We start from the raw sequence: 26457 nt of genomic DNA, 5'->3' as shown, positions 1-26457 counted from the left end.
CCAGAAGTGTATACCTTTTTTTTTTTTTTTACCTTCCCAACAAGTTGGTTGAATCCTGTTTTGTTTGATGTGCCTGACAGAGTGTGTGTGTGTGTGTGTGTGTGTGTGTGTGTGTGTGTGTGTGTGTGTGTGTGTGTGTGTCAGTTTTCATGTAGAGAAACCACAGCTAAGCTTCATTCCTTAATGTGCACACCAACCATTTTTTCTAATGTCTTTAAAGAAAGGAGGACAGACTAATTGATTGTTTATCCTAAGCATTGATATGATCAATTATCCACGACTTTGGAATGAAAACAATCTTCACTGTCATCCAGGCATCAGGAATGACTGCTGTTGCTAGACTGGCTCTATACAGTCTGTGTAATAGTCTGATTAATCTGTCTCCTGCAAATAGCAGCAGAGCCAGAAAGTTAATGTTTGGACTTGATGGCTTGAATGCTTGAAACATTCCCAACACCCACTGGATTTTCTTGAAATCAACACTCGGTCAGATTCCCATTTCTCTCATCGGTTTAGAGACTGGATCTCGATTTGTATCTTCTGCCAGGGTGCATTGAGGGACATGAGTCTTGTGGGCTATCCTTATATACTCATTGTCTTACTTCTCTAGTGTGATTCCGGTATTTGCTGTTATTCTTGTGAGCTTTTTGTGAAATTTGTCCCTTACAGTTGTACCTTGCATCTTCTCACAGAATATCTTCCAGGATGATTGCTGCACTTGCTTAATAGCAAGATAGTATTCGACAAGGGCCTCCCAATATTTTGCTCATTTTCCTTTCCTTCTTGCAAAGTTTAACAGTCTTATTACCTGCTCCTTTCCAATTCAATATTATTTTTCCACAAAGGTACATTCCTCTTTTAGCTCTTCTTGGTGACTGGGCAATTTTCTAAATATGGAATCGCGATGGTAGATGTCATTTCATTTGCTATTTCCTCTGAATCTAATGGATTTGCTATTGGAGGTCTAACTCCAGATAAATGTGAGTTTAGGTCTTTCCAAATATAAGTCCCTGTCTGTTTTTCTAGAATTCCTATGAGATACAGTTTCTTTAACACCCATTTCAGCCTCAAACTTAACACCTTTTGCTACGGTGAACTTCTGTAGAAGTTGAGAGTGAACGTGTCACCCAGCCGGTGGACTGCTGTAGCAGTTCCACCTCACATCATATTTCTGCGCATCACTACGCTCGACTTCTGTGGAAGTTTGACCTATGCACCATCTAGCGGCTTTGTTCAAAGTCTGTAGTTAACACCAGAGTCACTAGATGGCAGTTGCATACTGTTTCGAAGCATTGATTTCGCTAGAGTTGCGCTGCTTATTTCCTGCCTTGTTTCTAATCTGAAGTGACGTGTTGCGAACCTCAGTTAGTTTCTACTAGAAATGATACGGCAGATAAGTGAAATACTGTGGTGGAAGATCTTTCTCTTATACTGGGTAGTGACTTTGAAGATGAAAGCAAATCATCGTCCGAATCTGATGATGAACATGAAACACTTATTGTAGTGCTTCTACATCAGGTACACGGGCTACTCCAGCTGTTCCATTGACATCCCCAGACTTGGACTTGCGCACAGACTGACATACAATATCAAAAACGTGTGTGTTTTGTATAAATATTTTCCTGAATAAATATATAATATAAAGTCGAATAATTGCGATAATACTAAGAGTGTGAGAGTAGGAGAGAGTAGCGCCACAGTGAGCACGAAAAATGTGCCGTACAGCGGACACTGCCGGCGGGACTGGCGCTCATCCACTGCGTATGACACAACAATCGCGGCATTGTCGTGAAAGGGTTAATATTCTTGTGTAAGGATGGCTCCACTGCCTTACGCCATTGTTTGACAAAACTACCTATTAAGATGGGCCCAAAGTTTATGTCAGATACTTCTTCCCTCATATTCCTGAAGGGTGGTTCCTTACCTCTCTTAAAGATATCTTAGGTTGCTCTACAATAGGTATTCAAGTAGGTAGCCACCTCCAGAAAGGAGGAACACTTTACTTGTAAGGAAGGTGAGCCGAGGCCAGTATAATTTTTTTCATGTTCCCTTCCACATGCTGTTTCATCATCATCTTCTTCTTCTTCTTTTCCTGGTGCCTTTGTCCAACAGTGTCACAGGGTCGGCATGGTTACGGTCAGATTTGGCAGGGTTAATTTAAGGGGTGGCCGGATGCCCTTCCTGTTGCTATCCCGTTACGCGAATGATGACGAGCATGATGAAATGATGAGGACAGCACAAACACCCAGTCTCCGGGCAGAGAAAATCCCCAACCTGGCTGGGAATCGAACCCGAGACCCCGTGATCAAGAGGTAGCAACGCTAGCCACTAGACCGCGAGTTGTGCCAGTTCCTCCAAGGTCTGATATCAGCTTCTTTGATCAGAGCCATATCACCATACTGCCTTCCCATAAGACTTCTCAAGGTGATAGTTGCTCCTTTACTGAGCTGCAAGTTATCTGCAACATTTCAAGCTGCCAGCATGCTGCCATTGCTGCTTCTCATGTCCTTAATCACCCTGACAGCAAGTAACCTGAAAGAACCCAAGGTCGGCATTTCATTTTATATGCCAACCCCCAAATTGGTGCACCCAGTTATTTGTATTGGTTGACTGGTTCGAGTTGTGACTCACTGACACTGTAGTCAGAGGATATTATGTTCAGTATGTGAAGTGCACAGTTTTACATTTAAGCAAGTTATGGACTACACATCACTTTGAAAAACTTATCAAGGTCTTATTGAATATTTATGCACTGTTTTTGAGATAGTACTTCATTATAGATGACTATATCATCTCCAAAAACTGTGAGGTTATAATTAAAATTGTCTTTCAGATCATTAATATACAACATGAACGACAAGGGTTCCAGTGAATATCGCTGGTGCATGCCTAGAGTTGTGTCCTCCCTACCAAACAATTCTTTATCCATACACATATTTTGTTTGATAACCTATATGATCATACTTTTGCTAACTGTTAGTGTAGTATGGAGTCAGTTGATTTTTCGAAAGTCAGGAAATACTAGATCTACCTTATTGCCTTATCCATAGCTTTCAGGATGTCATGTGAGAATGGTATGAATTTGCTCTCACATTACAATCAATGCTGGATGGAATAGAGGTGGTCATTCTGTGTGAGATATATCATTACGTTTGAGACTGTCTCTCAGATTCTACAACAGATGGATGCCAGGAAAATTTGGTGGTTGTTTTATGGATCACTCCTGTACAGATCATAATTCAAGGGATCTATATTAAATTATGATTAAAATAAGGTTGCAAATTCTGTATAGAATGTGATAGGGATTCCATCAGGGCCTGGAACTTTGTTGAGTTTTAGCAATATCTGCTGCTTCTGAACACTGCTGGACACTAATGTCTATATCACTCATCTTTCAGGGTGTATACGGCCCGGGAGATCCGGGAAAAACCCGGGAATTTTTTCATCCGGGAGAAAACCGGGAAAAACCCGGGAATTTGTTAGAATTCCGGGAATTTTTCATTGTTTTAGTTTTCTGTTAAGTTTTTGCAATTTTGACTGGTAAGAACCGATACTCTAACAAAGGATATTACTGTATTCCACTACTGCAACAGTAAAACATAAATCAGAGGAAAAAACGAAAATAACTTGAATTGCAACGGAAATGCGCCATATACAACCACACACAGTGCTCATGCAACCGTCTGCCAACAGCAAAATGTGTCAAAGGCTTTAGGAAGACTATGCAATGCTTCATAACAACAAATTACCTCCGATGAGCGTGAAGTCACAACTGTTTACATTAGATTCGTTTTAGGAGTTACGAGCGGACTCATGTGCATGCGCATTTGAGTCGTGTTTGAGTAGTAGATTCTCCCGCTTCTGGCTACAGGAATGTGGCTGTTGGCTGTGCAAGCAGTCGCAGCAAGCAGCTAGATGCTACTGGGAAAAGGAGACGCCAAATTCATATTTTTGAGGAAAAAAAAAACTTCTTTCACAAAGCGCCTCGCAACCAGTGCACGTTGGTCTATTGATTATTCATATGATTTTGAAACGCATCCCTGTTGGTTTTTGAACACGTTTTAAGTTGATTTCTGAATGCATGCATAGTGTACGTGATGTCTCTGTCAGGAGAATCCTCGTCGCATCTAGAAATAAACTTTTCGCAAAGCCGAATGGATGAATGCCAATCGCTGTCTGATTATGTGGTTGATTCGGCTTGCGAATGATCAGCGTTGTAATGATTACTAGCGAAATCCATAGATTCAGACTACCAGAATGGAAATAAATGACTAACAGGAATAACAGGCTAGAAGAATTACGTATTATCTTCTTGATGTATCCAAGAAAATGAAATTTTGACAAATTTTTGGCCATATCGCTACACTAGTAAGGACCAATTGTACAGTCCCCGGCTAGCAGTCGCTGAAGTTCTATTCTGGAAGTAACGCAGAAAACGTGTTGTACGAACATGTAACAGCGCCTAACCGGAGAATAATCGTGGGATAACTAAACCTGTGATTCTGGCAGGATTAGTGAAGTTAATCGGCGAACAAATTTTGACAATGGCAGGAATAGCTACAGGATTGGTGATGACAGGATTGTTTTTTAGAACGAGGAAGGAGAAGAAACGGGGACATTGTGGTGTCACCGCCAGACACCACACTTGCTAGGTGGTAGCCTTTAAATCGGCCGCGGTCCGTTAGTATACGTCGGACCCGCGTGTCGCCACTGTCAGTGATAGCAGACCGAGCGCCACCACACGGCAGGTCTAGAGAGACGTCCTAGCTCTCGCCCCAGTTGTACAGCAGACTTTGCTAGCGAAGCCACGCTGACAAATACGCTCTCATTTGCCGAGACGATAGTTAGCATAGCCTTCAGCTAAGTCATTGGCTACGACCTAGCAAGGCGCCATAGCTTTGATAATTAATATTTTGAAGCATGTATCATCAAGAGCGATGTTCTCCAAATGTGGATTGAAGTATTACAGCAACTGCGTCCATTTTCTAAGTTCTCATTTCCTTTTAACTGTTCCAGACCTCACGCCAATCTGCGTGAGCTTAACGCGTGCCTTTCGGCTTCCTCTCTTTGTGACTTGGCTGTCTTGCTAAGTCACAACAGACATTACAAATTATGGAAGAATAATACGATTCCAAATTTATATAAAAAATTTCGTAATACTACTTTTCGATCTCATGCTTGATAATCTGGCGCGTATGAATGAAATGTGAAACTACGAGTATTTCCTAACGCAAAGCTTTTTGCTTGTAGTAGGCCTAATAGGCATTTGATATTGATACTTCGTGAATTATATTCTGTCGTGTTATAACAATGACCATTTGTGTCAAAACGGTCTCGTTTATTTGGTGTGTGTTACAAAATTGCTACAATATTAGAAAGGCCGATTTTGTTTTCTCTAGCAGACAGTGACAAAATAGACGTAATCAGATCGAGAAACAACACCAGTCTTTGGTATTATTTGTATTAACAGCTTTTTCAGTATTTGATAACGACATTCCGATTTTTCATGTAGCAAAACATTTGACGAACTTTGATGAGGTAATAGATTCTTTCACCAGTTGTGACATAATCGCGATTGATTCTTCCGCAGAAAGGAAAGCACGCCATGTAAAGCTGTAGCAAGATTAGAGAGAAAAAAATGCTAGGAGATTTCTTGTCTCTTGTCTTTATTGGTTTTATGTATCATATATTTAATTTTATGTCACACAAAACAGCAAGTTCGTAGCTAATAGGTAGTAAAGAGTGCAGATTTTCTGAAGAGTTCTTGTTCTCCCGAATACAAATAATCCCATCCGCTATTAATTGCGAAATTTTTTTTAAAGAGGGGCAGACTGTCCAACCGGCCGACTGGGAGCGGGAGAGGCATCACAGGACATTTCAATTTCCACCGTCCTGAATATAGACTGATGGCATTAATTACAAAATATACACGTTTCAATTCCACAGAGCTAAATACAGTGACATTCGATTGAAGAATACCGTATGAAGAGGCGTGTCACTGCACTTTGGCACACTTAAGACCAAATAACATGTCTTACATTTCCCCGAACACACATGTTTTATGTTTCAGACTTTTCAGAAAGATGTGCGCTACAAGATGAACATATTTTTGAAAATTCGATTTTTTTTTTAGTATTGACCCGGTTATAAAACTTCGTAGATCCGGGGTTGATGCGCAGAGCAGTCTGAGTTATAGTGGGTAGTCTCCACGTGACCCGTGTTTACATTTAGTGATTTTGCTGTTTCCTCTTAGTTTACTCCCTCGTCAAATGAAAACAAAACGGATATCTATGGCCGGGAGCTATCAAGTAAATTAAAATACATTCACATAACTACGGAAGGCTAAAATATGTTGTTAGTTTCAGGTTTGAATTTATTTCCACGTTTATGACAGTCAAGCATTAATCGCCTTGCAGAACAATGAAGTTATTTTTGTCTGTTTGCTAAAGAAATTTGACTTTTATTAATCTTTTCCGCAAAGGCAGTCAATGTATTTGAAACGGAATGTTTAATTCCACACACCTTCAGGTGGCTTGCGGAGTATGGATGTAGATGTTTCAACTGTTTGCTGCATTTCAAGTGCACGTTTTCATCTTATAGCACGTATGGCATTATGGCATGATAAAGAACCAAACATGATATAATACAGTACTGGAGTCCCAAGAAAACTTACATCCTGAAAACCACACTGAAATGCTTAATATCAGTTCGTCTACGTCATTGGGAATCTGGACATACGAATGGGCACTTCAAGTAGGCACTTTTAGTATGGTTCACGAAATTCCGATGCTGTTGGAGTATCCTCTGATGTCTTGTTTCTTTTATGACATAATGTATGATCTTTCAAAGTTTTACACGTACGTACATACTGGCTTCCTACGTTATGATAGCTGTGCAAGCGCGGTGTCGATTGTTATCTGCGCTCTCTGGCAATTGCTGAAACGAACCTATTTCCAACAGGTTGCGACTGGTGGTTTGAAAAGCGTTACTTTCAGAGTAAATATCCTTTTACGTAAGTTGAACTATGTGCGAGAATGTAGATGAATTTCTTAAATCACAGAGCTTGTTGAGTCCTCTTGCCTCTCACCATTGGGGTGCTCGATTCTGGTGAGTCCCCATACTGAGCTTACTGAGTATGTTAAGTCTTTCTACTTGTTTCATTGCCCCTTGTACCAGGTGTTTAAAATGAATATTTGGATTTTAAGCTGTAGTAGCATTTATTGTATTCAGCTTAAAATTATAACTAATACACCAAATTAAAGAGCAACTCCAACAGTTTTTCATACATGTGTTGAAACTGAACACCAGTCGTCACACGGCACACATCGAGGCAGTAGGTGAGTTCTTCCTAAACCTCAATCAGCATGTCTGAAATAAATGTTGCAACAACTGTGGGAGTTAGCAAAAGTGAACTATTTTGCAGTGTGGGTTCTCATGCTATTAATTTTGAGACAAAAGGCTTTCAGGCAAATTTTAACCACTCACTTTCAGCAAAACATAAGTGTAACTTTGAAATTAAATGAGGACCACAATAGTTACATTTGGAACTTCTAGATCAGACACAACCTTTAAGTTTGGTACTTGTGCCAATATTACAGGTGTTAAGTACTGAGAATAGTTTCACCACTGCTGAACTGATTTGGAAAATGAAATCAGTGATCTCCAGTTACTCTGTGGATTCATCACATTATACGTGTAACGTTTCAAGATGATGTTCCCTGATAGTGTTCCTGAATATTTTTCACTTTCTTGTAAGAAAATGAGGTACCTAATAACTAATGGACTGGTGTCATATTTCCAGGAACACATGTGTGTTAATCATATTCCACATCGAGTTTCAGTGATACTACCAGTATTAGGGATGAAGAAGAACTACAGAGAATCATTACATTTTGGTGATGGAGTGAATGTTGCATAACAGCGCATCACCTAAGAGCTTTCTTTATCAGCAAAGCAGATGGCGAAGAATTTTCTCAAAAAAAAAAAAAAAAAAAAAAAAAAAAAAAAAATTGTGCTTAGGCTTTTAGATAGCAATGTCCAGGAGACTTGAGGCAGACAACTTACAAACATTGGAACTTCTAACATTCGTGCAATGCATAATGCCTAAGCAAAGAATTTGGCATGTTTAGGTGAAGAAGCATCTGAATTCCTGGCCAATATTTACCACTATTTTGATGGTTGACCTGTTCACTGGGAAGAACTTGAAGGAATTCAGTCTAAATTTAACATTCCACATCATAAGTTTTTTAGGCATTACAACCACAAGGTGGTTTATTTTAGGACCTTAGGCCAACAGTATTTTGGAAGAATTAGATGGTATTCTGTATTACTTTAAGTATATACCTGGAAAAAAAATCTTACAGTTGCATTGTAAATACTATAAAAATAGTCAATGAAAACAGAGCTTTTCATTTCATGATTATATTTACACAACTATTCAATAAATTCACCAAGCACCTTTGACTCTGTTTGAGTAGAGAAATAGAAAACATACGTCAAACCTTTTTGGCTTGTGTTTTAAAGATTTCGGAGAGCTTCTAAAGTTCTTCATAATGAACTCTTTACTTTGTATAATCTAATTCCTCATGGACGCATAGTTGTTGGTGGACAAGTAACTGAAGAGGTAAACTGGGAGAACATGACAAGTTCTGGTTTCTAAATAATGGCCAAAAACATTACATTGCAGTTTACAAACCTGTGATGGAAAAGACCTGTATATCAAGTTCGCCACTGAAAAGTTATAAGTTATAAGTTGTTAGACCGCAAAGAAATAATAAAGAGTAGGAGCTGAAATGTTATGTTAAAGGTTTTACAAATGGTGTCATTCTATGACCAGTAAGATAAATAATTAGATGAGTACAAGGGTCTACAGTTAGAAAAAGATGACCCAGCTTTCAATACAAAGGTATTGACAGTTACTGGTAGCAGCACACCTCAAAAAGAGACTCGTCATCCATAAAGTATCCAAATGTTTCAGACCTTGTTAAGGCTTCTCTTACATTGTGCCATGGAATTTAGACGGAGAAGATACTTCAATTTGAGGCATACATTAGGAGATAAAAACAATTAAACGAAAGACATCTTGAGGAGGAGGATAAAACCCAATAACATGAAAAATCAACTGACTAGGAGATAGCTCTTCAGGAAGAAAAGAAAAAAAAGAACATCAGCTATCTATGGAGGCATGAGAAAAGCTTCTCTCTCAAGACAAACTATTCCATTCTGTTGTGGCACTGTGATACAACAAACTTATTATGGCTGTGTGAAGAACACTCGTAAGTTGTACAGTGTTCTTTATTAACTCAATTATTGAGTTAATAAAAAATATTGTTCAGCCTACGACTGTTTTTGTTTTCTCTCTCAAGCTTCAGCTAAGCTGAAGAAAGCACTAGAAAAAAGATTAAAGGCAGCAAAATTGGCACAGGGTATGTCTGAGGGTGCACAAATCGTGAAACTAGAAGAAAGAGCGAAAGGAGGAGAAAAGAAAATCTAGTATGATAACTTCATTTTTAATAATGTTCTTAATAAACAGTAATCCAAAAATATATTTTTTTGATCCTTTTCCAGTATTGAAGTGTAGAATTTCGTTATAAGTACCAATATAGAATTATCGATGAACCTGCATTTATAAATAAATATGTATGAAGGAAAAAGGGCCATACCCCATATAGGATCATGACATATACAGGATTATCAAAAATGAAAACAATTCATTTGTCATATCTCTCTATTGAAATAATTTGTCGGTTTTTAAAATATCTTATCACATTTTAATCACTTTTTCAAATATTTTGTCACCTTCCTCATCTTTTTCAAGTGACACCAAGGCTGCTCACTCTGCAGTCTGCTGGGACGAGTGGTGGGGGTAAAGAGGAGGTGTAATGTGAGGGTGGGGGACAGGATAGCAAGGTAGGGGTGGGGGAAGATGTGCTGCCATTGGGAGCAAGCAGGGATGTTGTGGGAACAGGGTGGGCTACTGGGTGCAGAGTTGGAAGGTTGGGGAGTTGAGGGGAAGGGGGGTGGGGTAGGGAGAAGAAGAGGGTGGAGAAGTAGGCAGAGAGAGAATACTAATAGGTGCATTGGTAGGTTAGAAAGCACATGTAGTGCTGAAGTGGGAACAGGGAAGGGGATAGGTATGTGGAGGACAAATGGAGGGTGAAGCCATATAAGTTATGTGATGAATGATACGTTGCAGGAAGAGTTCCCACCTGCACAATTCAGAAAATCTGGTGTTGGTAGTCAGAATCCAGATGGTGCAGGCTGTGAAGCAGTCACTGCAGTGAAGCACATCGTGTGGGACAGCATGTTCAGCAACTGGGTGGTGCACCTGTCTCTTGGCCATACTTTGGCAGTGGCCATTCATTTGGACAGACAGCTTGTTAGTTGTCATGCCCGTGTACAAAGCGGCACAGTGGTTGCAGTCTAGTTTTTAGATCTTATGGGTGATTTCACTGCCTTTGATGCCTGTGATGGAACTGGAATAGGTGGTGGTTTTAGGCTGTATGGGACAGGTCTTGCATCTGTCTGTTGCAGGGATATGAGCTGTGAGGCAAGGGGTTGGGCTCAGGGTTGAAGTAGGGATGGGCAAGAATATTGTGTATGTTTGGTGGGCAGCGGAATACTACTGTAGTTGGAGTGAAGAGGATAGTGGAGAAAATATTCCTCATTTCAGGGCACATCGTGAGATAGTTGAGACCCTGGTGGAGAATGTGATACCATTTAGTCAATAGAGGAGTGCTCCTTTGTGGTCAGTGTATGCAGAAGGTGGTAGGTGACTGGAGAGGCAAGGCATGAGAGATCTGTTTCTGAACAAGGTTGGGAGGGTAAGTTTGGTCCAGGAAAGCCTCAGTGAGACCCTTGACGTATTTGGAGAGGGAATGCTCATCACTAAAGATGCGACTACGTGAGGAAGGGACTACTTTTAAGGAATGGGTGGCAGTCGTTCAAGTGTAGGTATTGTTGATGGTTGTTAGGTTTGATGTGGGTAGAGGTACTGAAGTCCTCAGACGAGATTGCAAAGATGTCACTAATGAATGTGAACCAGCTGAGGTGTTTATGATTCTGGGCAGTTAAGGTGGATTCTTCTAGATCGCACATTTAGAGTGGTATAGGATGGCGCCATGCGGGTGCCCATTGCTGTACCATTCATTTGTTTATGGGTGATGCTTTACAAGAACAAGTAATTTTGAGTGAGGATGTAATTGGTCATGGTGACCAAGAAAGGAGTTTATAGTTTTGGAGTTATTTGGGCATTGGGAGAGGTAGTATTCAATTGTGGTAAGGCCATTAGGGTTTGGGTGTTAGTGTAGAGGGAGATGGAATCAACAGTGACAAGCAGAGCACCAGGTGGTAAAGGAACAGGAACTGTGGATAGTCGGTGGAAGAATTGGTTGGTGTCTTTTTCACAGGAGTGTAGATTACGGGTAATAGGCTGAAGCTGTTAGTCCATGACAGCAGAGATCCCCTCTGTTGGGGCACAGTAACTGGCCACAATGGGGCGACCTGGTTGGTTGAGTTTACGGATTTCAGGAAGCATGTAGATCAGGAGTGTCCAATCTTTTAGCTTAACTGAGCCACATTGGAGGAAGACGAGTATTTTTGGACTGCGCATGGCCTGCTTAACATTAACCACTGAGGAGAAGAAAGAAAAGAAGAGAAGAATAAAACAGTATGGACCAATGAGAGAATAGCATTGTGTGGTGTGAGTTTCAAATTGAAATTTACTATAACTTTACATAAACTGAATATTATGGACTTTTTTTTTTACCTGCTCACTTCTTGGATCATGTTGATTCTTTCTTTGGGCCACATGCAACCCTGATATAAGAGGTAGGAGTGCAGGGAGTGGTGGGGGTGAGGAGAGAATAAGGACTCATGGGAGAGATTCTGAGGTGGACATAATGATTTGTGGAAGGACTGGAGATCCTGTTGTATTTCAGGAATGGAGTCACTGTGGCAGGATTTGTAGGTGGACATATCTCACAATTGTCAGAGGCTCTCCTCCAGCTAATCCCTGCAGTTCATAACCACAGTGGTGGAGCCTTTGTTGGCAAGTCAGATTGGAAGGTCAGGATCAGCTTTTAGGTGGTAGATAGCGGTTCTTACTGTGGATGAAAGTTTGGTTTCCTTGTTGAAGGATTTGGGGATTGATGGGGAGGCAGTATTCGAGACTATAAAATACTGGAAAGTTAACAGGGGATGATGTGGGGCAGTGGGAGTGGATCATGGTTGGATGGAGGAGTGAACTGAGTCGGGCAAGGTTCACTGTTGGTTTTGGGTTGTCTGATTGGTAGGGTTGGTGGCAAAAAAGTATTTCCACTGTAGGGATCAGAATAAGGAGAGAAGGTCTTTAACAAGCCCAGCATGATGAATTTGAGAGTGGGGTGAAAGGTACGCCTTTAATAAGGACTGGTACTTCTGTGGAACTGAGGCTTTTGGGTGAAATGTTCATGACAGTATTTCAGGTCTGTTTAGGTTCAGGATTCTGTGGTGGGATGGAGCTTCTGAGTGTGTGGTAAACATAGTAGGTGTGTCAGGCAGGGTTTGTCGGCTATGGGGGAGGTAGTTCAAGGCTGGAGAAGGTGGTGAACAGGTTGGAGAGTCTTTTTCGGAGGCATTGTGCATGCTGCTCTAGTTCCTGGAGGGCAAGTGTCAACCTGGAAGGTGAGATGCAGGAATGGATGGAGAGAGGAGGTATTGGAATGAGGTTTTGGCCTGATTTATAAGATTTTTGGGGCTAGTTTCATAAGAGTTATGTACTGATGGAATTTGAACAGATAAAGGTCATTGCAGAAGGAAGGGTTGCAGGTGCAGGTGGGCAATTTGATGGTGAGGCTATTTGGGGGGATTCCATGGGCCAAGCAACAGTGCAGGAACAGTATGTGGGACTGAATTCTGGCTAAGGATGGGGAAACTTTCCTTTATTGATGCAGGTGGAAGGGGCAAGGATCGCAGGCGATGAATAAAAATGCCTAATAAAATGCAAAAAAATTGCAGAAACCCAAAATAGATGAAGTATAGGGGAAAAAAGGGCAATCCTTAGGACATTGGACCCATAGTGAAAGATGATAATGAATCAAAATTTACGTAAAAACACAATGAGGTAAAAGAGAAAAATAAATAAAAAGATAATAGTGTGATGTAGGTCAGTGTGTGGATACATGTGAAGAGAGGGGGTAGCAGGTAAAAATGGATTGGGGGAGGTCAGTATGTGCATTCTGGAATAAGGGGAGAGAGAGTAGCAGGGAGGTTGTTATGTACAGAGTTCAGTGAAGTATTTGTGAAACAGGAACATATAGAAAAGCACATGCGAAAATATGCAAGGATGTGGGAGGATGGGTGATCAATTTGAAGGTATAGGAATAATTACATCAGCAGGAAGAATGTAGGACAAGAGATGGTGCATGAACAATCCACACAGTCATGTAGCCCTGTGTTGTGCACAGACGAGACTGTTGATACAGGGTGTCTTGGAAGTCAGAGTATCTGCAGGCCAGAAGGCAACAATGAAATGCAGGAAATAAGATAGAGATGGATGGACATAGTGTAAAGTAATGTGTAAGGGAATAGTAACAAAGGAAAACAGCGCTAGATTGGGATAGAAGGAAAGCCTTTAAGCAAAAATCAAACCATGGAAAGTCCAGATTGGAATAACAGCCAATTGATTGCTGAGTGTACTGCCCAACATGTGCTTCACTTAAGTGACTGCTTTACAGCCTGTGCCATTTGGATTCTTCCACTCAGCACCAACTTTTCTGAATTGCATAGGTTGTAACTCTCCCTGCAACATGTCTTTCATTCACATAACGCCACTGGCCCCAACCTTTACTAGTCCCTGTCCTCTACATGCCGTGTCTATCACCTTTCCTGCTCCCACTCCAGCACTACACGTCCTCAATCCCAGCAACATACCTACTAGTCTTTTCAAATACTAACAAAGAGATAGAGGGCTGGCCAGTACTTACCTCAGCTCAGTACAGCCGATAGATACACAAAAAACAGAACCGGAAATTTACGTTCCTTCATCAGGGAGGAGAGAGGGGAAAGAAAGGGAAGAAGGGAAAGTGGATTCAGTTACTCATAACCCAGGTCATGAAGCAACAGGGAAAGGAAAACAGGGAGGGTAGCAAGAATGGAGGCATGGTTGTCAGAGCTTATCTCATGAGGGGTAAGATAGATACTGCCCACAGGAAAATTAAAGAGACCTTTGGAGATAAGAGAACCACTTGTATGAACATCAAGAGCTCAGATGGAAACCCAGTTCTAAGCAAAGAAGGGAAAGCAGAAAGGTGGAAGGAGTATATAGAGGGTCTATACAAGGGCGATGTACTTGAGGACAATTTTATGGAAATGGAAGATGGTGTAGATGAAGATGAAATGGGGGATACGATACTGCGTGAAGAGTGTGACAGAGCACTGAAAGACTTGAGTTGAAACAAGGCCCCGGGAGTAGACAACATTCCATTAGAACTACTGACGGCCTTGGGAGAGCCAGTCCTGACAAAACTCTACCATCTGGCGAGCAAGATGTATGAGACAGGCGAAATACCCTCAGACTTCAAGAAGAATATAATAATTCCAATCCCAAAGAAAACAGGTGTTGACAGATGTGAAAATTACCGAACAATCAGTTTAATAAGTCACGGATGCAAAATACTAACGCGTATTCTCTACAGACGAATGGAAAAACTGGTAGAAGCTGGCCTCGGGGAAGATCAGTTTGGATTCTGTAGAAATGTTGGAACACGTGAGGCAATACTGACCCTACGACTTATCTTAGAAGCTAGATTAAGGAAAGGCAAACCTACGTTTCTAGCATTTGTACACTTAGAGAAAGCTTTTGACAATGTTTACTGGAATACTCTCTTTCAAATTCTGAAGGTGGCAGGGGTAAAATACAGGGAGCGAAAGGCTATTTACAATTTGTACAGAAACCAGATGGCAGTTATGAGAGTCGAGGGACACGAAAGGGAAGCAGTTGTTGGGAAGGGAGTAAGACAGGGTTGTAGCCTCTTCCCGATGTTATTCAATCTGTATATTGAGCAAGCAGTAAAGGAAACAAAAGAATAGTTTGGAGTAGGTATTAAAATCCATGGAGAAGAAATAAAAACTTTGAGGTTCGCCGATGACATTGTAATTCTGTCAGAGACAGCAAAGGACTTGGAAGAGCAGTTGAATGGAATGGATAGCGTCTTGAAAGGAGGATATAAGATGAACATCAACAAAAGCAAAACGAGGATAATGGAATGTAGTCAAATTAAGTTGGGTGATGCTGAGGGAATTAGATTAGGAAATGAGACACTTACAGTAGTAAAGGAGTTTTGCTATTTGGGGAGCAAAGCAACTGATGATGGTTGAAGTAGAGAGGATATAAAATGTAGACTGGCAATGGCAAGGAAAGCATTTCTGAAGAAGAGAAATTTGTTAACATCGAGTATAGATTTAAGTGTCAGGAAGTCATTTCTGAAAGTATTTGTATGGAGTGTAGCCATGTATGGAAGTGAAACATGGACGATAAATAGTTTGGACAAGAAGAGAATGGAAGCTTTCGAAATGTGGTGCTACAGAAGAATGCTGAAGATTAGATGGGTAGATCACATAACTAATGAGGAAGTATTGAATAGGATTGGGTAGAAGAGAAGTTTGTGGCACAACTTAACCAGAAGAAGGGATCGGTTGGTAGGACATGTTCTGAGGCATCAAGAGATCACCAATTTAGTATTGGAGGGCAGTGTGGAGGGTAAAAATCAGAGGGAGACCAAGGGATGAATACACTAAGCAGATTCAGAAGGATGTAGGTTGCAGTAGGTACTGGGAGATGAAGCAGCTTGCACAGGATAGAGTAGCATGGAGAGCTGCATCAAACCAGTCTCAGGACTGAAGACAGCAACAACAACAACAACAACAACAACATGCTCTACTACAACTGGCTGCAGGTAGAAAACAAACATACGAGATGTTACAATTCGGCAGTTTTCACTGTATTTAACAATCTTCAGTTTATTTCACCGTGTGAGCTATAAATTTTTGCTGTTTTTTAAGTGTACATAAAATAGAACAACCCTCAAAACTGTGTGTTTTAAGGTATAATTTGTGGCAATAGTGTGTTGGGAAATGGTTCAATTACCTCGTACAGCATTATCAAAAGTGACAATCTTTTCAATTATATACCCTACAGTATTACGAGTGGCAAAACCAATTTTTTCCCTAATAGGTCTAATATATAATGTAAAATTTTGAAATTTCATTCTTGTTTAAGAATTTGCAATTTGGTTATGTCGGTTAATGTTATGAATGTTGGTGCAATAGGTACCTGGGAGGAGAAGAATGAAATTGCTGAAGTCTGTATAGTTATTATGTAGTGAGCTAAACAGTGGCAAGATCATGTTACATATGTTTGTGTGGTGTGGTGGCTGTGCTGGCTGTTGGGTGACATAACTAGTCGCCAGCCAATAAGAGCTCACTAGCCAGAAATGCACGACGTTTCCATTTTCTTCGAGGCTCAGTGTTTGAATTTAAAGGGTTGACAGTTGATATTGTTGCTGAGTACTGTATATAAGAAATACAAGCAAAAAGGTGAGACTGAGTTGTAAGTGGCACAAGAAAAGATAACAGCTGGGCACCATCACCATGTATTGGCTCGGTCTGGAACATTTCCCATTGACTGTTATGTTTTTCCATTGCTGCCACAACCTAGCATTAGTTGTATCATAAATGTGTGGTAAAGCTAAACGTTGCATGTTCTGTTGGCAGTGCTGATCGTAGTTTACATCAGCATTTCCGCTCTCACATCTCCCCTCTCTGCAGTGGCCTAAAATATTCCCTTTACGGGGAAAAAATGTAAAATCCAGGAATTTTTAGCATTGATCTTGTGGATTTTTCACAGGGGCTATGAATTTATGGTGAAGAATCGTGAAAAACATAAAATTGTAGAACGTAAAATCGAAGTTTCACTGTATTGCTGTAACTTATATCCCATATTATGAATATGATTTCATGGATAGATAAATAAGTAAATAAATAAAATATTAATTCTGGAAGCCATGATAGTGTACATACTCTTATACGTGCCTATTGGCAGCATTGATATGTACCCTGAGAGTAAAAACTGGTCAGCCATTCTGTCTCATATTTCATTGTTTTCTCAAGAGAATTTTTGCTTTTAATAAAATTTTAGTGTCAATAGACGGGATATTTAAAAGTCTCCCATTGCCGTACAGGAGACAGCAGTGGACAAAAATAAGGAGAAAAAGTTCTATAAACATGTCTGGAAACAAATACTTGTTGAGAATACTTACTGAGACATGGACCGTTGTGTACTATGAGAGCCCCTGGTTTGTAAGCACTACAAGTTGTGCTCAATATGGCTACCACTCATTTTTACACATTTTTCAGCTCTCCTTCTCAAAGAATCAAGCACCCATTTGAACATACATGGCTATGCTCAGATTTGAACTCATGTATGGGGTGTATGCTCCTCGAACGTGTACATATTGTCGGTGGGTGTCAAATACAGCTTCGCTTCAAATGCTCAAATGCTGTAACGAAAACATAAGTGATTAAGTTCTGGTGAATGGTGAGGACATGTAATGGGACCTCCTTGACTAACTCATTGCTAATCAAAAATTTTTGTTATGCACACTCAAAGGAGGTGCATAGAAAATGGTGTGGTGCCATGTTGTGGATAATCATGTCTGATCTCTTCCAGCAAGGGTATTGTTCCCCAATGATGTGGATAATTTGTCATACGGAAATTGGTGATAAACAGCACCTTTCATTGCCTAGTTTATTTAGAGTCCTATAAGTCTGTCACCCATATTTCCTGCCAAATAATGAAACTGAAGTGAACCTGGTGCCTTATAAATGCTAAGTACAGAGACAAGTACAACCAATAGGAAATGATCACTGAACATCATCAGGAAGACAGTCTATCTACTGAGAGCACTCACTGTTATCAATACAAAATAAATGATCCATATATCAGATTATTTATTGTGGACTAAAGTCTGTAACTGGACAGTGATTTTCCTCTGCAGTGCATAATTCATATATATATATTTTTTTTCATTAAGAATGGGAGGATAGTGTCAGATAAAAGTGATAATAGAGGTGATAAACATTGATCTGTGGTGTTGGCTGATGTTTGGATTAGGCTGGAAGATGATAGTTTGGATGTAAGTTGGCAAAGACAATGAATGCATTGATGTGGTAAAAGTTCAGCAAGAGTTACTAATGTTGTGAGAAATAGCTCTGCTCCAGTTACTAAATAGTTTAAATAATTGATTTTTTTCTGTATGTTAGGTGACAAGAAATTGTTTTTATTGTTCTGGCAAATATATTATAAATTTTCAGGATTAAGATCTCTCTTTTTCTGAGTACATTGCTTATTGTGTAGTTATGTCAAGATGTAGCACAATTACTTCAACTCATTTCTATAAAATATGTTGTATGTCTATACTCCCTCTCATGGGTGCTTAAATCCAATCATTGATAAATCCCCTTGAATACCCATTACACCTCACAGTGAGTGCTGCCCTCATTGCTCTACAAATCATGTTAGTAATGGCAAACTCTGTTCTATTATCTTACTGAAAAAGAAGATTGTGTGTGTGGTGTGTATTGTGGAAGGGGGGGGGGGGGGGCTATGACATAAATTGCCAATTAGGAAATGAAATTCAGATTTTCTGTTTATCTGAATCACGTTAGATTTTTGTAGCCACCAAATGACTTGAAAGTAGCTTATTGGTATGTCTTTCTTCTATTGTCTATCATTAAAAGTGTTCAGAAGGTATGTTCTATTTTTGAAACCATTACTTCGGAATAAAACAGGTATGCTTCTTCACAGTTTCTGGTAATAGTTTTGTCTTTCAGGGTGAGCCTCAGTAAACTATCAAAGGAAATGCCTATAAATCTATAATCAATGTGTAGAGGTTTCATTAATAACTCCAATAATTTGGCAGATTTAGAAAATAGGATACCACTGCAAAATGACCAAATAGAATATTGTGGAAGTTTGATGAAACATAGACATTATGTATCATGTTTCAGGTATCTGCTTGGATTAATACAGTATGTTGGTTACTGGGAACGTGCCTGCTTCTCTTACGATGTTTCTGCATTGCTGATTTTGAGCTTGTTGAAATTACTGTTTCAACATATGAACCCACAAGGATCTCGGTAATAAATCACATCAGTGTACATCATTTGTTATTTTATTTGTTGGGTGCATTTTTGTCAGTGGAAAAACATCTATTATAAATTACCAGGCAGAATTTATGATCTAAACAGTCCTTCAGCTCAGTTCATTTATTAAGACTTAGCAGTGACTGTGTAAAGTAAACAGGAAGCATGCACAAAAACTGCATTGTTACAGAATTGAACACAATGGATTGTCACACTGTGCTCCAATGAATACATTTTCAGGTGTTAAAAGTCTATTTACATCTATAGTAACACCTTTTGAGTGACTGAATTTCTTGGATTTGTGCAGTCCTGGTAGTAAAAGGTTATTATTTAGTCATGAAAAATGTAACAAATGATAGCATTTCTTTTTGCACCTTTTCTCAAAAGTCTTTGTTCAGTTTTTTTATCTTTCATTGTAATTTGAATCTGATGTTTGTGGTTTAAAAAATAACTATCTTAACAAGAATGTAATAATCCACAAATTGCGTCAGCTTTATAACTAATGTGTGTACGTAAATGCACTGTTATCACATAGGTTCATAAGGATCTGAAAACATAGTGCAACATAGTAAAACAAAAGCTATATTGTGAATAAGTTAACCTGAAATTGTTAGGCTACTAGCTGTTGATTATGACATGAATTTAGCAGATTACTGGCTGTTTGTTATGACATGAATTTAGCACACACAACTCTACAGTTGCAGCATCCACTGCTGTCGATAATTGCAAAGTCGATCACATTCTACTGATGTCAGTCTGACTGAGGCCAGGATACAAGAGTGTGTATACAGTTAAATCAGAAAGACTGATACTTAATAATGAAATTCAGTAAGTGATACCAAAGAGCAGTGTATAAAGCAATTTGATGTATGAAATGAGGTAAGGCTCTTGGAGAACATAAAGAAGTTAAAGTTGAAAGCAAAGTGATACAAAAGGAACTTGCATAATTTTGGCAGAGTAAGATGATTCTCCATAACTGGAACAATATTTTAATTATTGTACTTCACAACAAAACTGACAAATAAGGACGGGCTAAAACAAAAATAAATAAGTAAGCAAACAAACTAACTAGACACCTATCAGCCTGCACTCAGCAGTGTACAAACATCCAGCAAAATTATCACCACAGCGTAAACATTGGATTTGAATTGGGAAAAGGAAAAGGGTAGTGTAAAAAAGTGGAGTTAAGACAATGGGTCGTTTGTACATCATGACTGATATTACGCAATAGAGCAATGAGAATGAGTTACCAGTCTGACAGAGATTCATAGATTTTGAAAAAGCTCTTGATTCACTTTCAGTAGCATATGTACCAACAGTCTTTGAAAAAAAAAAGGATGTTGATTCAACTTTTATTAGTATATTGAAGTATAAATAATGGAAAGAGTGTGTCTGAGGCAGTGGCTATATTTACATAAATGCTGCAGCTCCTGTTAGGCTTTATCAGGACAGTGAGAAAACCAGAATTGAAAGAGGAGTCATATAAGATTCTGTATCGTTAAAACTATTCTTAGCAGTCTCAGAACAAGTTTTCAAATTGTGAAACAGGGAAAACAGAGGGGATATGAGTTAAAAGAAAATGCAGTAGTCTCATTTTGCTGGTGAGTGTTCAGTTTACTTCTTGTTCAGATAAGTAAAGCATGGCTGTCATCAACTTCAAGATTGATTTGAATACCACAGAACTTTACTTGGCACAGCTTACTGGTGGTAGTATACTGTTGCCTTCCTCTGAACTAACTGACCCATCCAATTACAGGGTGCAATTCGGCATTTTTCACTGTAACATATGTTACCAAAGGTGAAAGAAGTGAGAAGTGACAGGTAAAAATTCTAGGATTGACAAGATATCAAACCTGAGACTTTTGGATCCATAGTCTGGTATTTTACAACTGAGGTACAAAGCCACACCTTCAGTAACTGTTGCAATAACTTTGAACTTCAGCAATCATTGGAGTAACTTACTTGCAAGAGTTTGAAAGTGAGACCGTATGTCAGTTATAATAAAACTAAAATAATGTACAGTGAACACAAACAAAATTGTACAAATAAACAACAATGGCAAAGAATCTCTGGACAAGTGTCTGTATTTGGGGTAGTTGTAGGTAATGTCTAGATGAACTGCAAAAGAAAAAAACAGAAGAGAAAAAAATGGCATGAAGTGCATTTATAAAATGGAGTTTTGGAAACTAACCATCCAGTGTACCTGGAAAAAGAAGTTTGCAGTCAGTATGTGTTAAGAGTTGTGACTTTGTGGCTGTGAGTCATGGACTTTAAAGCTGCAGTGTAAAAACTGAGAATTGCTAAGTGAAGGCACAGAAAATTTCGTGGGGAAAAATTAAAACAAACAAATGGATCAGTAAACAGACTGGAATCTTGAATGCAAGATGTAATTACAACTGTATTGGTCAGGGCTTGTAACCAGGCTAATTGACGAGAGGGGAGCAGAAGTAGTTCTTGGCTGAATTTCAAGGGATGAGGAAAGACCTAGATGATGACCTGTGGTGCATTGCTCAATGATATACAGGAGGAACATTTTTGTTTGTAAATGAAGAGGTGATGCATGGAAAAGTTTATGTAGCACAGGCTGCCAAATGGTTGCTCATAATGATTTTCCCAGTGATGGAAGGGGGAATGCTGTGAAATGCCCCAAACATGAGGTATTGATAGAACTGGCTATGTTGGATTATGAGATGGGGGAGCTAGAGATTTACATTCAGCAATGACACTGATAACAATGCTATTGACTACTGACCACCACACTCATCTATAGAAAAATTTTGTTGGATTTATTCAGAACTATTTTCAACTAAAAGTGTTCTGTGCCTTTGTCTCCAACATTTTTTATTATAATATTCTTAGGAAGTTGGATGTGAGTGATTCATTATATTGTTTTCTTCATTTGCTCCTAGCTTTATTCTTTTGATTGTTTCCTCCTGGCTTTAATACTGGAGTTCATTAATATATGTTCATCTGCTCTGAATACGTAAGTGATATAAAGTTCAGCATTGGTTTGCAGGAATGGTAGTGAACGAGCAACATTTTCTGTGGAAATTTATGTACTGGTTTGTTGATGTCATACTTTTCAAAAAAGCTCTTTCAGTTGCCCATTTTGTGTATATTTGCTAGTAATTTTGGCAACAGTGTATTCTTTCTTCTTTTTGGCCATTTTAATGCAAAATACAGGAAAAAGTGAAGTGTATGTATGCAGCAAATTGTTCCTGCTGTTTTTTAATAATCTTTCTTTTCTATTTTCAAAGTACAAATTCACAGCTGATTAAGGAGATCTGTTCTATTAACTTCATTATGGGTAGGATGTTGAAAATTATGTGGATTGATAAGAACAGAGAAGATTCTCTGCAGGAGTGGCAAAGAGAAACTTGTGGAAAATACTGTCAAGAAAAAGTTAAAAGGTGATAGGACATGTGTTAAGACATTATGACATGTGTTAAGACATTAAAGATTAGCTTCTGTGGCACTAGAAGGAGCTGTACAGTGTGAAAAAATGTGGGAAAAGACGGAGGTTGGAATACTTACAACAAATAATTAAGGACATAGGGTGCAAATGCTACTGAGATGAAGAGGTTGGTATGAGAGAGAAATTTGTGGGGTTCCCATCAGACCAGTCAGAAGACTGGTGACTAAAATAAAATAAAATATTCTGTATTGCACACAACTTCTTAATAGTTAAGAGAGAAAGATAAGTAGGAAACAACCAGCTTGGCCTTCTTTAAAGCCGTTTGTGGCCACATTGGTTAGTGTGTCATTCAATTCTCATTCAGGCTGTGATGGTGGCATTTGAAATTGCTTAGAGTTCTATGAGTACAGAGACTGCAGATGCTTACATGAAGTCATTCATCTCACAATATTAAGGCTGGTTCACACTAGGCCACTAATTTAGTCAAGTGGTAAGTGCTTAAGTAACTAAATGTGGGTGAACAACTGTTTTTATTCAAGTAGTTTATTAAAATGATCTTATGGACCTGATCAAATGAGTTTGATAGTAGCCAGCCAAGTAGCTTCCTTTTCCAATCACTTACCACTGTGTGTGCCCACTGGACAGGTTTTGAATACCATCTGTTTAGCAGAGAGCTTTGGTTGTCTGTCTTTGTTCTGTTCTTGCATTTAAATTATTTGTTTGTTGTTAACTGACTCATTGGAATGACGAATAGAGTGATCAAGTTTCTTACTTCTGATGTAGAACGGGAGAGCTTGTGGAACATGAAAAGTCCCCTCTCCAAAGGAAAGCATCTAAGAAAATCCCACTTGATGAGTTGGAAAAGGCAATAGGAATACCAGCGTTTCAAGAGGAATATATCAAATAGAATATTGAAAAGATAAGGTTATAAATGGTGGAAGGAGTAAACATAATGACACACCACATAGTTGAGGTGATGAGTTGTTGATAGGCACATAAACAAGATGAGAAAGTTGCTAAGCTTTCAGATAAATCCTTCTTCAGAGCTAACAGCATGCATGTGCACGTACAGAGCGTCAGCTGACTACATTGTTGTGGTACACAGTTTGGTTGAGGGAGATATTGTGCCAGGTGGATTGAACAACAGGGGAAAAGGGGGAGGGTGAGAGGTAGGATTGCAGATTAGTGTGGTTGCAGCTGGAATGGAGAGGCAGCAGGAACCCAGTATAGCTATGAGGCACCATTTTCCTCACTTTGGTGCAGGCAAAGGAACAGTGCAACAGATCCAAGATAGCTTCCACTTCCTCGCTGTTGAGGGGGCCACTGTGATGTTCATGTGGGTTCCTGGTCATGTTGCTGCTGCCAAGGCTGCAGTCCTCCTTCCCTGGCCTGCTAGCTCTTCCATTCCTTCGGATGATTTCTGTGTTACCATCTTGTGGCAGATGGTGTAACTCTCATATCACCACTGGTCCTCTTTTAAAGATAACAAGCTCCAGGGAATTAAACCTCTCCCAACAGCTTGGCCAACCTCCTGTCAGCCCTCTCATCGCGAGGAGATCGTTTGAGTTAGGTTGCAAATTACATCAGCATATTGGCCACATCTTGGTAGGTGATTGTTAGTGTCTGTGTGGTTATGGGTTACATTTTTTCATGTGGCTTATCAAGCCAATGGCAGCACGAGATCTCTTGCTAGATTTGTCACAAGTATATCTAGGTGCTGAGGCAGGAGCAGCAGTAGCATTGTGAAGCTTTTTCTACCTTAATCAGTCTAACAAGCCTTCATAATGCTTCAATATTCCAGATGATATATCATTACACCACTCTGGTCTCAGCTAATCCATGCCTCCCACCTGTTGGTGTTGATGCCAAAGCTCTCCATATCTCATTTACAGGAGTCCTTGAACCTCAATACAGGACTTCCTATGGGTCTTTTCATTGTAGAAATCTCTACAAGCTTCACATGGTAATCTCTCATGATCCAAAAAGTAAACATGTCCCAGCCAGCAGAGTCGCCTCTGCTTCAAGGTAGCTGAAATGCTGTTGCAGTTAGTTTTACATAGCACTGCTTTGTTGGTCACTCCAAGGATGGATCTCGGGCACTGCATGTGGAAAGCATTAAGGCGACATTATTGTTTGGCATAGTAGTCCATGTTTCTGATGCATACAAAAGACTACTGAGGACGCAAGTTTGATATACAAGAATTTTGGTGGTCATAGAGATTGTTGTTTTTCCAAACACATGCAAAGAACTTGCTAAAAGTTGTCACAGCTCTTCAAATGCGAGCATCAATCTCCCTGTCAACAGACATGTTTGATTCTATAGTGGGTCCAACAGAGCAGAAGTTATCCACAACTTGCAGAGTAGTTCCATCTAATGTGATATTCAGCTGTGTATTAGCACCCCGATCCATAATTCTGGTCTTACTGCAGTTTACGCTCACTGAGAATAGGTGGCATGCATGACTAAATCTTGATACTAGCTCTTGCAGCTCTTCTGCAGAGTTTGCAACAATTGCAGCATCATCAACATATAGGAGTTTATGAGCGATTATCTCATAGTGCTTTGTCTTACTCTTTAGAAGACTGACTTTGAAAAGCATTCAGTCTTTCCTAATATGCAAGTGTACTCAAACATTGCAATTCTCAAAAGTCAATTGGGGGCAGAGCTGAGAAGAAAATTCCGAAAAGTGTAGGTGTCAGCACACAGCCTTGTCTTACACCACAGTTCATATTGAAGGGTTTAGATGTACTGCCATTGAAGATTACAGAGCCATTCATATTGTCATGAGATCTTATTAAGGACAACAAAGTTGGTGGACATTCAATTTTTTTCCAATTTTCTGTAGAGTCCCTCTCTACTGACGGCGTCAAAGGCTTTGCTGAGACCAACAAAAGCCACTTATGGCTCTCTATGTTCACAGCACTTTTCTTGCAGCTGGTGCAAGGTGAATATCATGTCACTTGTGGATCTGCCAGCTCAAAATCCGCACTGTGACTCAGGGTACATCAGAGCAGCCCAAGTTTCCAGTCTTTTCAGGATTATCCTCGCATACATCTTTCCAGCAGAGCTCAACAGAGATATTTCTCCATAGATGTTACAATTGCCTCTGTTGCCTTTTCCCTTGTAGACTGTTACTACATTTGCATCTCGCATGTCTTGAGGTATTGTGCCTTCTTCCCAGCACTGCAATAGAATTTGATAGAATATCGGGGAAACACAGTCACGTTTGATTATTTCAGTCAGTAGGTTATCACAACCTGTACTCTTGCCTAGATTTAGACATTTAAGTGTGAGTTTTAATTGATCGAGGGTAGGAGAATCATCAAGCTTGGATGTAACAGGGTAAGTTGGTAAAGTACCCAGGGCTTCTGAAGAAATGTTGACCTCCTTTGAGTATAGGTTAGTATAGTGCTGCACCCATCTATGTAGCTGCTGGTTTTTGTCATTGATTGGGTCACCATTAACATTTTTTATTCCTGCAACCCACTCAACTCCACATGTAGTGACCCATCACTCCTGTGGAAACAGTTGTTTGAGTCGAGAGAAAGCTTAAATACGTCTCAGGCGATGCAGTGCCTGTGGAGAGGACACTCCGCCTGCCAGCAAAGGTGCAGATAACACCACCAGCAGTCACAGTTACTGGTTTTAAGCCTTGTGCTGAGGGAAGTGTTGAGTGGCAAGGGATGACACATCAATGGGATAGTCTATCGTGGCTAATTGACTGGTTATCAACCGCCTCAAGCTGGGCAGCCCCCCAGTCAGTAAGGTATTAGTCTGTCCCCCACCTTGCACTTCTATGGGTGTATGGAGCAGCAAGCATCCTGCAGTGCTTGATAATAGGTAGGTTACTGAGGCACAT

At 39.8% G+C, this 26457-nt stretch overlaps 1 protein-coding gene across 1 annotated transcript in view; it reads left to right on the top strand.

Moving 5' to 3' along the window:
* The window catches only part of LOC126258576 (uncharacterized), a 93421-nt gene that overhangs the window by 25515 nt on the left and 41449 nt on the right, over positions 1–26457 (top strand). The window contains exon 4 of the mRNA XM_049955652.1: positions 19048–19176. Within this exon, the coding sequence (XP_049811609.1) occupies positions 19048–19176 (129 nt within the window). The remainder of the gene's footprint in view (positions 1–19047; positions 19177–26457) is intronic.

Source organism: Schistocerca nitens, chromosome 1 (assembly GCF_023898315.1).
Source record: "Schistocerca nitens isolate TAMUIC-IGC-003100 chromosome 1, iqSchNite1.1, whole genome shotgun sequence".
Lineage (NCBI taxonomy): Eukaryota > Metazoa > Arthropoda > Insecta > Orthoptera > Acrididae > Schistocerca > Schistocerca nitens.
Note: the sequence above shows the minus strand (reverse complement) of the source record. Positions and strands in the feature narration are given on the sequence as shown.